General features: G+C 38.1%; 1 protein-coding gene across 5 annotated transcripts in view; it reads left to right on the plus strand.

The window, feature by feature from the left end:
* NUP98 (nucleoporin 98 and 96 precursor) overlaps nt 1-12443 on the plus strand; it is a 122080-nt gene that overhangs the window by 24419 nt on the left and 85218 nt on the right. For 3 of the 5 annotated variants that reach the window (XM_032426811.1, XM_032426812.1, XM_032426813.1), the window contains 5 exons: nt 1497-1604; nt 3504-3684; nt 5144-5307; nt 9892-10029; nt 11457-11595. In XM_032426811.1, the coding sequence (XP_032282702.1) occupies nt 1497-1604; nt 3504-3684; nt 5144-5307; nt 9892-10029; nt 11457-11595 (730 nt within the window). The remainder of the gene's footprint in view (nt 1-1496; nt 1605-3503; nt 3685-5143; nt 5308-9891; nt 10030-11456; nt 11596-12443) is intronic. The other 2 variants (XM_032426815.1, XM_032426816.1) reach the window with 2 other exon arrangements.

A 12443-nucleotide genomic window follows, 5' to 3' on the forward strand; every position in this document is an offset into this window, starting at 1 on the left:
AGCGAGAGAGGGAACACAAGCAGGGGGAGTGGGAGAGGGAGAAGCAGGCTTCCCGCAGAGCAGGGAGCCCGACGCGGGTCTCGATCCCAGGACCCTGGGATCATGACCTGAGCCGAAGGCAGACGCTTAACCGACTGAGCCACCCAGGCGCCCATGTTTTCTTGGCTATTTTGAGAGAACTTGATAGAGGATTAGAGTGGAAGATTTATTAATGAAAATGTATGGAATACTACTTGATATAAGATACCACTTGATGTGATTGGTTGGGAGATACTTAGAATAGGCTGGAGGTACAGTTAGCCTAAAGAAAATCTGGCACAAAAAGGTCTTGGCTTAACTTCTTGTTAAAATTTACTCTAGGAAATGAAGAATTTCTTAGCCAAGGTGGCGAAGTCATAATTTAGAAACTGAACTTTATTTTATTTATTTATTTTTTATTTATTTATTTTTAAGATTTTATTTGAGAGAGAGAGAGAGCATAAGCAGGGTGGAGGGACAGAGGGAGAAGGAGAAGCAAACTCCCCACTGAGCAGGGAGCCCGATGTGGGGATCGGTCCCAGGACTCAGAGATCATGACCTGAGCCAAAGACAGATGCTTAACTGACTGAGCCACCCAGGTGCCTCAAAACTGAACTTTAGAATTTAGAAACATACTGAATTTAGAACCCTAAATTTAATATAAACTTAAATATAAATGATAGTGAAAAATACTGTGTGTTATCTCTTGGAAAGTACAATAATTGAGAAAACGACAATACATGTAGAAATCTTTAGTTACATATTGTGCCTTTTTCCTTATAAAGTTATAGGGAAAAAGCCAGGCTTCCATATTTCTTAAATGCAACAACTTATGAAGCAGACACTTCAAAAAATTAAATAAAATAAAGCAGACATTTTAGAGCAGGGTAGGGGGCAATTAAGCCTGAGTAATACAGGTTTAAATGTACATGTTGAGTAAATTGGATAAAGTTTTTCTTATGCAGGTAATCTTAACTGTACTTTATTTCTTTCTTTTATTTCTTTTTTTTTTTTAAAGATTTTATTTATTAGAGAAAGAGCACGAGCAGGGGGAAGGGGCAGAGGGAGAGGGAGAAGCAGGCTTCCTGCTGAGCAGGGAGCCAATGCGGGGCTCAATCCCAGGACCTTGGGATCATGACCTGAGCCAAAGGTAGATACCCAACCAACTGAGCCACCCAGGTGCCCCTTAAGTATATTTTAGTAGATAATTAGATGGCTTGGTTATGGGCTTAATATCTGTGATAACTATTACTGATACTGATTTATTTAGATAACCTTGATGTAAGGAGAGGAGAGATCAGAAATGCAATATATTTAATTAAGCACCCTTGAAACTATCTCATTTAGCAGAAGATCTACAGGACTAGTTACTATAGAGTTCAGTGGTTGAAGAATTGTGTCTGTGAGAGTAGGGATTTAGAGTTTGGACTTAAACATTTGCTTCAGACTTTCAAATTTGCCTTTATCTTCTTTTGCAGCCTCCAACTGGTACAGATACTATGGTTAAAGCTGGAGTTAGCACTAACATCAGTACCAAGCACCAGTGTATTACTGCTATGAAAGAATATGAAAGCAAGTCACTAGAGGTCAGTAAAATGCAATACAGAAATATCAGCCTAACCTTTTGATTCTATTGGAAAGCAGGTTTTAAAAATGTTTTGATTATTTTTAGGATCAAGTGGTTCACGTTGGGTTTATGTAAAAAACTAACAACCACATTTTTTTTTTTTTAAATAAGCTCTATGCCCAATTGGGGCTTGAACTCACGATCCCAACCAAGAATAAGAGCCACATGCTGTACTGATTGAGTCAGCCAGGCGCCCCACAGCCAAATTATTATTTTTTTTTAATTTTATTTACTTATTAGAGCATGCAAGCACAAGTGAACAGGGGAAGGGGAGGAGCAAAGGGAGAGGGAGAAGCAGATTCCTGGCCGAACAGGGAGACTGATGCAGGGGTCAATCCCAGGACCCTGAGGTCATGACTCAAGCTGAAGGCAGACGCCTAACCAACTGAGCCACCCAGGTGCCCCCCCCAAATTATTTTTTTAAATTAATGTAGTATTTATACATATTTTAGGCAGGGCAATATTCAGCTTGTAAGTACTGGTATAGTTCTACTAGGTAGTCTATTGTAATAGATTTTATGTTGCTCACATTACACTGGGCAGTGTGTGTGTACATCGCATGCATGTTTTTTTTGTTTTTTGTTTTTGTTTTTTTTTAATGATTGCTTTTTTGGGGAATATTCCACAACTCTTTTTTTTTTTAAGATTTCTTTATTTGAGAGAGAGAGTGTGCACATACAGAGGGAGAAGCAGACTCTCCACTGAGGAGGGAGCCCGATGTGGGGCTCAATCCCAGGACCTTGGGATCATGACCTGAGCTGAAGGCAGACGCTCAACCACTAAGCCACCTAGGCACACCCCATGCACATGTTTCTAATAAACTCATGAAAAATCATAAGTGTACCACATAGTAAGTTTTCACCAAGTGAACATACCCATGTAACCAGGATCCAGATTAAGTCACAGAGCATTACCAGCATTCCTGATATCCCCCATATGCCCTGCCTCCCTAGTCACGATTTCCGCCCCCTTCTAAAGGTAACCACTATCATGATTGTCCATATTTTCCTCATTTCAGACTTTATATAGGTGAAATCTTGCATTACATACTTTTAAGTCTGTTTTTCCACATTGTGGGATTTATCCATGGTGTTTCATGAAGTTACAGTTTGTTCATTCTTTTTTTTTTTTTTTTTAAAAGATTTTATTTATTAGAGAGAGAGAGAGAGAGAGGGCCTGAGAAGGGGGAAGCGTCAGAGGGAGAGGCAGGCTTCCCGCTGAGTAGGGAGCCGGACATGGAACTCGATCCCGGCACTCCGGGATCATGACCTGAGCCAAAGGCAGTCGCTTAACCGACTGAGCCACCCAGGCGCCCGTTTGTTCACTCTTATTGGTGTGTGATAGTGTCTTGTAAATTTTGAGTGTCAACCCTGATTGTAACTGTTGCTTCCTCTGCATCCCAAACTATACTTGCTTTATTGGAAACACCCTGACTTGTGAGGCAAAACTGTTAATGTTAAACTTCATCCCTTCTTTCCCTAATTTTCTGAGACCCCCTCACCCCATCCCAGAATCCTTGATCTTTTTAGCTAATTTTTACATTTGGGGTGGGAATAGATAAAATTCTATAGCGTTCTACTAAAAGAAAGTACTACTGTTTACAAAAGAAAATTAAAATTAAGATTGGTTAGTCCTTTGGCCTGTAGTGTTAGTGATTACGGTATGGATCTTAATGTCCATTCTACACTATTGAAAGTGTTTTTCTGTAACAATATTAAGTTAATGTTCTGTAGTTTTCTGTTTTTTAGTCATGGTTCTTATGTGAACATGGAAATTGAATTCTAAATTTAAGTGTTGTTTCCTAAATAATTTTTTTGGCTGCATGTAAAGATAGGAAATATGCTTTCCCTTCCTCTAGGAACTTCGTTTAGAGGATTATCAGGCTAACCGGAAAGGCCCGCAGAACCAAGTGGGAGCAGGTACCACAGCTGGCTTGTTTGGGTCTTCTCCAGCCACCTCCAGTGCGACAGGACTCTTCAGCTCCTCTACCACTAATTCAGGCTTTGCATATGGTCAGAACAAAACAGCCTTTGGAACTAGTAAGCACTTGGCACCATATTGAGCCATATTGAGGAGGGACAGACAACTGAAACATAATTGTCATTTTGTGATAAATGCTATGGAGAAGAATAATTCAGTGATGTTGGAGGAATAGAGTGATGTGTATGTGGGGATGGAGAGAAATAGAGTTTTAAATGAAGATGGTTAAAAAGGGCCTCGCTTTGATAAGGTAGCATTTGAACAGTGACCCCTCTGAAGAAGGCAAAGGATAAATCTGTACAAATTGCTGGGGAAGAACATTCCAGCCAGAGGAAGCTATAAGTCTAAAACCCTGAGTTTTTTCCCAAAGAGATAAGGACTAAGGGGAAGCATTGAGGGATATAGGGACTATATTTTATAGGACTTTGTGGGCCAGTGTTAAGATCTGAATTTTTGAGTTGGGAAGCCATTAGAAGTTGTAGAAAGAGAAGTCATGTGATTATGAGTGAAGGATCATCTGAAGCCTGCTCTATTAAATAGAGTAAATTGTGGTAGTTACATTTATGAGCATAGCATAACCTAGAGACTTGGGGAATCACTGTGTTGTATCAACTTAAGAAACTCAAGAAAAAGAAAAAGTAGGTTGTAAGGGGCAAGGGTGAAAACAGATCCGTTAGGAAAGCTATTACTTCATTCACATGAGAGATGATGGTGGGTTGGCTAAGGAGATGGAGGTGGTAAAAATGTCAGATTCTGGACCCAGTTTGAACATAGAACTGATGGGATTTGCTAATAGATTGCTTTGATGTGGAATGTGAAAGAGGGAAATCTAGGATGAGGACTAAATTCCTTTAATACAAATACTACTTTTGTATAGGTAATATATATGATAAAAAGTTCATGAGACACAAAAAAGTCTGTAACCAAAGTTATCTTCTTTCCCTCCCCTAGCTACCATTTTTTCCCCCATAGAAACAAGCTAAAGTTAGACTTTTTCGTGATCTTTTAGAGAGATTTATATACACCCACAAATACACAGATAAATATATGTTTAAGTGGCATTTAACATTCATTTCAATCCTGGTGTTCTGTGATGTAGCTTAGCCATATATTCATTATCAAGTACAATGTATTCTATGCTGGAATTATAAAGAGAAAGCCTCTGTTCTCAAGAAAAATTTAGTCTAACAGGGTTAAAATACACATACAGATTTTGAGTGTAGTGTGGTATCTTGTAAAATGGAAAGTTTTGGACTCACAGGAGGAAAATTACTTAGCCCAGCCAGGGTTCTTGGGGTCAGAATATTATTGTAGGAATTAAAGTCTGAACGAAATCCAAGTTAGGTGAAAAAGGATGGGAAGTGAAATGTTTATCTAGTTTGAGTAGTGAATTAATGTAGGGTAATTTAGATGCATATTCAAGAATATTAAGGCTATTGCAGTAACTGAGTAACGTAAGGTTTGAGGGTTTTTTCCTCCATTTATTTTTACTTTCCTTTATTTTTTTCTTTCTGAAAGGTACCACTGGATTTGGAACAAATCCGGGTGGTCTCTTTGGACAACAGAATCAGCAGACTACCAGCCTCTTCAGCAAACCATTTGGCCAGGCCACAACCACCCAGAACACTGGCTTTTCTTTTGGTAATACCAGCACACTAGGACAGCCAAGCACCAGCACCATGGTAAGCAACCAGGCCCTTCGTTAATGCCACATCTTACATTCATAGAGCTAAGTAATGAGGCTTCTAATGTCAAACTAGCAAGTTTTGCCTCTAGTAGTTCTTAAGGGTTGATGGTATGTAGTAAAGGAAAGAGCAAAATGTAAAAAATTAAAACCTAGATTCTAGTACAAGCTCTACTCTATACTCACTGAGAGGCTGTTGAGCAAGTTACCTCTTCTTTCTGAGCTGCTTAGTGTGCTGGAATTGGCCATCCTGAAGGCTACACCTTAGGACATTGGCTGTACCCATTCTGTAGAGTAATAGGAGAAAATACTTATAAATTACTGGCTGTATTTCAGAGTATTCTTTCATCTTGTTCCCTTAAGTGGGGTCAGGCAAAGGTGTGTAATTGATTAAAATAAATAAGGGAGCATTAAAACTCAGAGCCATATTGGATAATTGGTACTTCTGTGCAAAAAGCAAAAGAGGAAGTACTTAGAGTCACTACCAGTTTATTTCTTTTTTTTTTTTTTTAAGATTTTTTATTTATTTTTTGACAGAGAGAGACACAGTGAGAGAGGGAACACAAGCAGGGAGAGTGGGAGAGGGAGAAGCAGGCTCCCTGCTCTGCAGGGAGCCCGATGCGGGGCTTGATCCCAGGACCCTGGGATCATGACCTGAGCCGAAGGCAGACGCTTAACGACTGAGCCACCCAGGTGCCCCTACCAGTTTATTTCTAAGGACTCTTCTAGGGAAGAATAAAATTAAGATTAATAAGAGGTATGATTTATTGATTCGAATTTTTGGAATTTAATTGGCCTTTAAGTTAAAGATCCTTTATCTGATTAAAAAACAATTACAGCCAGACCCCAAAATCTTAGAAATACTGGCAAACAAAATTCAATAACATTTAAAAGGATTATAACCATACCATGTGGGATTCATCCCAGAATGTTGGTTCAACATAGAAAAATTAATAAACCAGAGAAATAAAAAAGGGATGCCTGGGTGGCTCAGTTGGTTAAGCTTCTGACTCTTGATCTCAGCTTAGGTCTTGATCTCAGGGTCATGAGTTCAAGCCCACATGGGGCAGGGGGGAGCGTGGAGCCCACTTAAAAAAAAAAAAAAGGATAAAAGAAAAACAATAAAAAACAGAAACCACATGACCTCAGTAGGTACAGAAAAAGCGTTTGACACCTTTTCATGATAAAAACACTAAACAAAAAATAGAAAGGAACCCAGAATAGCCAAAATAATCTTGAGAAAGAAGAAAGCTAGAAGACTCGCATGTCTCAATTTTATTTTATTTTATTTTTAAAGATTTTATTTATTTATTTGACAGAGACACAGCGAGAGAGGGAACACAAGCAGGGGGAGTGGGAGAGGGAGAAGCAGGCTTCCCGTTGAGAGCGGGGCTCAATTCCAGGACCGTGGGATCATGACCTGAGCTGAAGGCAGACACTTAATGACTGATCCACCCAGGTGCCCCACATGTCTCAATTTTAAAGTTTAGTATAAAGCAATAGTAATCAAGACTGTGGTACTGACATAAGGCTAGACATATAGATCAGTGGAATAGAGTTGAGAGCCCAGAAATAAATCCTCAAATTTATAGACAAATGATTTGCAATAAAATATCAAAACAGTTCTCGATGGGGAAAGAATACTCTTCAACAGATGGTGCTAGGACAATTGATTTTTCTTTTTTGTTTCTTTTTAAAAAATTATTTATTTATTTTAGAGAGAGTTTGTGAGTGGGAGGGAGGGGGAGAAGCAGACTTCCTGCTGAGTGCAGAGCCCAACATGGGGCTCGATGCCACGACCCTAAGATCAGTACCTGAGCCAAAATCAAGATTTGGACACTCAACTGACTGAGCCACTCAGGTGCCCCTAGGACAATTGATTTTTTAATGCATAAAAATGCAGTTGGAAAAAAAAAATGCAACTGAACCCTTTTTCCCACCACTGTAGCAGCTATACACATTAACTCAAAATGGATCAAATACTTAAATATAAGAGCTGAAACTATAAAATTCTAACAAGAAAAGGAATTAGATAATCGTTTCTTAGAAATGACACCAAACGCAAAAGAAAAAAATATATTGGACTTTATCAAAATTAAAACTTGTGGGTCACAGGAATACCATCAAGAAAGAGAAAAGAACACCCACAGATGGTAGAAAATATTTATAAGTTTTATATTTTATGAAGGACTTGCATTCAGAATATATAAATAACTTTAATGATTCAATAAGATGATAACCCATTAAAAATGGGCCAAAAACTTGAAGAGGTATTTCTTCAAAGAAGATAAACAAATGGCTAATGAGCACATGAAGAAATACTCAACTCTGGTAGTTACCAGGAATGTGCAAGTCAAAACCACAGTGAGACACTGCTTCATATCCACGAGGAAGGCATAAAAAACTAGATAGTAGTATTTTCAAAAATTTGGAGAAATTGGAAACCTTATACATTGCTGGTAGGAATGTAAGGTAATACAACCACTTTGGAAAGCAGTTTGGTGGTTCCTCAAAATGTTACACACAGAGTTACCATTTAACCCAGTAATTGCACACCTTGGTATTTCACCAACAGAAATGAAAACACAAAAATTTGTACACAAATGATTATAACATAGCCAGAATGTAGAAACATCTCAAATGTCCATTAATGAATGAATTTAAAAAAATGTGTATTCATACAGTGGAATATTACTCGGCCATAAATGGAATGATAAATGTTACAACGTGGTTGGGACCTTTTAAACATGCCAAGTTTAAACAAGTTAAGCCATCCACAAAGGACCACATTTTATAGGATTCCATTCATACAAAATATTCAGAATGGACAAATCCATGGAAACAAAAAGTAGATTCGTGATTGATTGCCTAGGAAGAGGGAATGATTCTTAACGGGCCTGGGGTTTCTTTTTGGAGTGATGAAACGGTTCTAAATTTAGAGAGTAGGGGTAATTGCATAAGTCTGAACATAGGGAAAAAAACCTAAATAGTGAACTTTAAATGGGTAAATTTTATGGTATGTGAATTATGTCTTAGTAAAGCTGTTTAAAAACACTGTGTTTGGGGCACTTGGGTGGGCTCAGTCACTTGGGTGGGCTCAGTCAAACCCGACGTGACTCTTGGTTTGGGCTCAGGTCGTGAGCTCAGGTATGTCAGATCGAGCCCCACATCAGACTTCATGCTCAGTGGGGAGTCTGCTTGAGACTCTCTTCCCTCTCCCTCTTCTCCCCACCTCCCTACCCCCCACATGGGCTCGCACGTCCTCTCTCTCTCGGTCTCAAATAAATAAATCTTTAAAAACAAACAAAAAACCCAACACTGTTGAATTCTCAGTTCAGTAATAATAGTCCATTAGTGCAGTATTTTTTTTGTTGTCGTTAACTAATGCAAAAATAAAATACCTTCTTAAACATTGGATATGAACTTTGCTTATTTGAAATGAGTGTAGTGTTTGTTTTTTTTTTAAAGGTTTTATTTTTATTTGACAGAGACACAGCGAGAGAGGGAATACGAGCAGTGGGAGTGGGAGAGGGAGAAGCAGGCCTCCCGCCGAGCAGGGAGCCCAATGCGGGGCTCGATCCCAGGACCTGGAATCATGACCTGAGCCGAAGGCAGCCGCTTAACGACTGAGCCACCCAGGCGCCCCATGAGTGTAGTTTCTTTTCTCAAATTAAGACGACTTTGGGATGCCTGCGTTGCTGGGTTGCTGGGTTAAACATCTACCTTCAGTTCAGGTCGTGATCCCAGGGCTCTGGGATCAAGTCCCTCATCAGGCTCCTTGCTCAGCGGGGAGCCTGCTTCTCCCTCTGCCTGCCGCTCCCCCTGCTTGTGCTCTCTCTCTCTGACAAATAAATAAAATCTTTACAAAAAAAGACTTTAACTTTACACTCCTGCCTCTGTCCAGATTGATTATTTCTTCTGATTGTTTTCAGTTACTTGATTCAAAATCCATTCCACAGCTCAGTATTGATTAGTTCTTTCAGCATAACTATCTGAAAATGAAGCATTCTGTCATATTGTTTTGTTTTCAGTGTTGCAACCCTGCTGTTTCTTAGAGCATAAGAGTTAGTATAAAGTCTTATTAGCTGCCCAGGACCTTGGAACTCATTGGGCTTAGATGTAGGTATGAATTTCTGGTCCTGTCACTCAGGAACTGTGACATCTTGGGCAAGTTTTTAACTGCCCCGAGGTGGGATTTTTGTTTTGTTTTGTTTTTAAAGATTTTATTTATTTATTTGACAGAGACACAGCGAGAGAGGGAACACAAGCAGGGGGAGTGGCAGAGGGAGAAGCAGGCTCCCCGCGGAGCAGGGAGCCCGACGCGGGGCTCGATCCCAGGACCCTGGGATCATGACCTGAGCCGAAGGCAGACGCTTAACGACTGAGCCACCCAGGCGCCCCTGTTTTGTTTTTTTAAATGGCCCTCCTCATCTGGGTTGTTGTGAAGAAAAGAAATGCTCTGTGTATTTAGCATAATATATATCAAATAAACTTTTTTAAAATGGCAACTATTATTAATCTAAGACTCTTAAAGAAAACAGACTGTTGTAGGATATCTTTTAATGTACATTACTTTTTGCAGGGTTTATTTGGAGTGACCCAAGCCTCACAGCCTGGAGGTCTTTTTGGGACAGCTACAAACACCAGCACTGGGACAGCATTTGGAACAGGAACAGGTCTCTTTGGGCAGCCCAACACTGGATTTGGTGCTGTTGGTTCGGTAGGTTTTTACAGTTGACTCTAATTTGAAGATGTGTATACATTTGTTAAAGGAATTTCTAAGAAAGATTTAATTATCTTTCAAGTGTTTTTACTGGATACATTATATGACTTGATACTGATATAACTAAAGCTATTTGGTGCAAAAAAGAATAACCAGGTAACTTCAGTAGGTTAATTTTCAAGTAGTAAGTTCTTTTTAAAACTTCTTTGCCTCAATGCTTATGTACAGTTTACTTCTGATAGCAAAATATCACTCCAGTTGGTTAAATTGAGTCTAAATTGAAGTGCTTTCATTCTTAAAATCGGGTGATTTTTAATTCCTATATCTAACCTCTTTTTGGGGTGATAAGTCGGTATGATACTTGAGAAGTAAACATTCTAAGTTGCTAAAATTGTTGGCGGTCTCATGGTTTTCATGCAATGGAGGCTTAACTGAATTGTGTTCCTTGTTAAGTCATTTAAGTAACCTATTTAGGAGTGCACTTGACCTAAAAATAATAGTAAATTCTGTATGGCCACTTAACTATGTGAGAATTAGTATGAAACAGCCAATCTGTATTATGTACCCATTAAAAAAAGCTTTGAACATGCTGTTGTGGTTAATTAAAAAAAAAGAAAAGAAAAATTCCAAAATGTGATTTTCATGGAAATTAAAATCTGTTATTTCCTAATTTTTCTTTGGGCAGCTAATTGGGATGAGAAATTGAGAAAATTATATAATGCTTCAAAAAGTTCTTTTTAATAACCACTTTATTGAGATATAATCCATATGCCATACAATTCACCCTTTCAAGGCTTATAATTCAGTGGTTTTTAGTTTACCAACAGACTGTGGAACTATCACCATAGTCAATTTTAGAACATACTCATCACCTTAATAAAAAGAAACCTCATACTCATTAGTAGTCACTTTTCATTTCTCCCTAGTTACCTCAGGCTTACTGTCTACAGATTTATCTATTCTGGACATTTCATATAAATGGAATCACATAATGTGTAGTCTTTTGTGACTGATTTCTTTTACTTAGCATAATGTTTTGAAGGCTCATCCATGTTCTAACATGTTTAAATTTTTTATTATAACTGTTTATACTGGCAAATTAAATACATGATACTTTTCTGTTACCAGGTAAAGAAATATTTGATTACTTTATTGTTTTCTTTGCCCCACTGTAATACTGTGTTTGCTGAAGGGTTGCCGTTAACTTCTTAGGCTAGGAGCATGCTCTATAAAGTTAATTTTGCTCAGATTAGTATACTTTTCTGATAGTCTTTATTCACATTACACCTATTTTTTCATAAAAGTTATGACATCTTCTCTTGCTTACCTCATCCTCAGTCCAGTTTACCTGAGGTAACCTCTATTTGTTGTTTGGAGTGTATCTTTATACTACTTAAAATTTTCCTGTGTTTTATTCTTTTTAGACCCTGTTTGGCAATAACAAGCTTACTACATTTGGAACCAGCACAACCAGTGCTCCTTCATTTGGTACAACCAGTGGCGGGCTCTTTGGTAACAAACCAACCCTGACTTTAGGAACCAATACAAACACTTCCAATTTTGGTACATATAAAAAGCAGGTTTGGCTCTCTTAAAGTTACACTGACTATACCACACATCATTCTCCTGATTCATATGATTGGGAATATTTAAAAATTCTCAGGTAAGCTGTGGCTTGATGTGAGGTACCAGAGGGAAAGATTTAAAATCATAGACTTGGGTTGACATACTTAGAAAGTTGTAAATTGCCTTACCTCATTATTAGTCTCTTAATTGCCTGCTTTGGATAAAATGGGCCATTCAACACATGCAGTGGTACCTTGTAGAAAATTGCTTCTCTAATGGAGATAGATTTTTTCCAAAATAAGGAAATAGATTTTCTTTAGATTACCTCACTGGTAGTTGAGAAACCAGAAATGAAACCCATTCGGTTGAAAGAACACATTGTTTTAGGCCAGGTTTCAAACAGGGAAGTAGTGTACAAATGAGATTTGATGATTTTTTTTAATGTTTTTTGTTGTCATTTTTGTTTTGATTTTTAGTTGTATTTTGAGATTTCATAATTTTTTTTTGAGATTGCGCGATTCTTACTGAAAATTGGAGCTTTCCCTCAAGCTGCAAAAGTATATTTTTGATTGCATGTTCATTTTTAAAAATTTGGAAAATACAGATTAGATTGAATAATAATTAAAAAATAACCCTAAACCACTATTCAGGGATATGTTGGAAAAATTAAACTTGTTTAATAGAAACACTGTATTATTCTAAATGTCTTTAATAATTTGTGTTAGATAACGAAAGTTCATTTCATGACCAATATCTGTTAAGGATTTTATGTGCCAGATATATTATTAGGCACAGGGGGTATTTAGTGTGAAATGAATGAAAAGATGGTTATTGGAGTGCCTGGC

Source organism: Phoca vitulina, unplaced genomic scaffold (genome assembly GCF_004348235.1).
Source record: "Phoca vitulina isolate PV1807 unplaced genomic scaffold, GSC_HSeal_1.0 scaffold36, whole genome shotgun sequence".
Classification (NCBI taxonomy): Eukaryota; Metazoa; Chordata; class Mammalia; order Carnivora; family Phocidae; genus Phoca; species Phoca vitulina.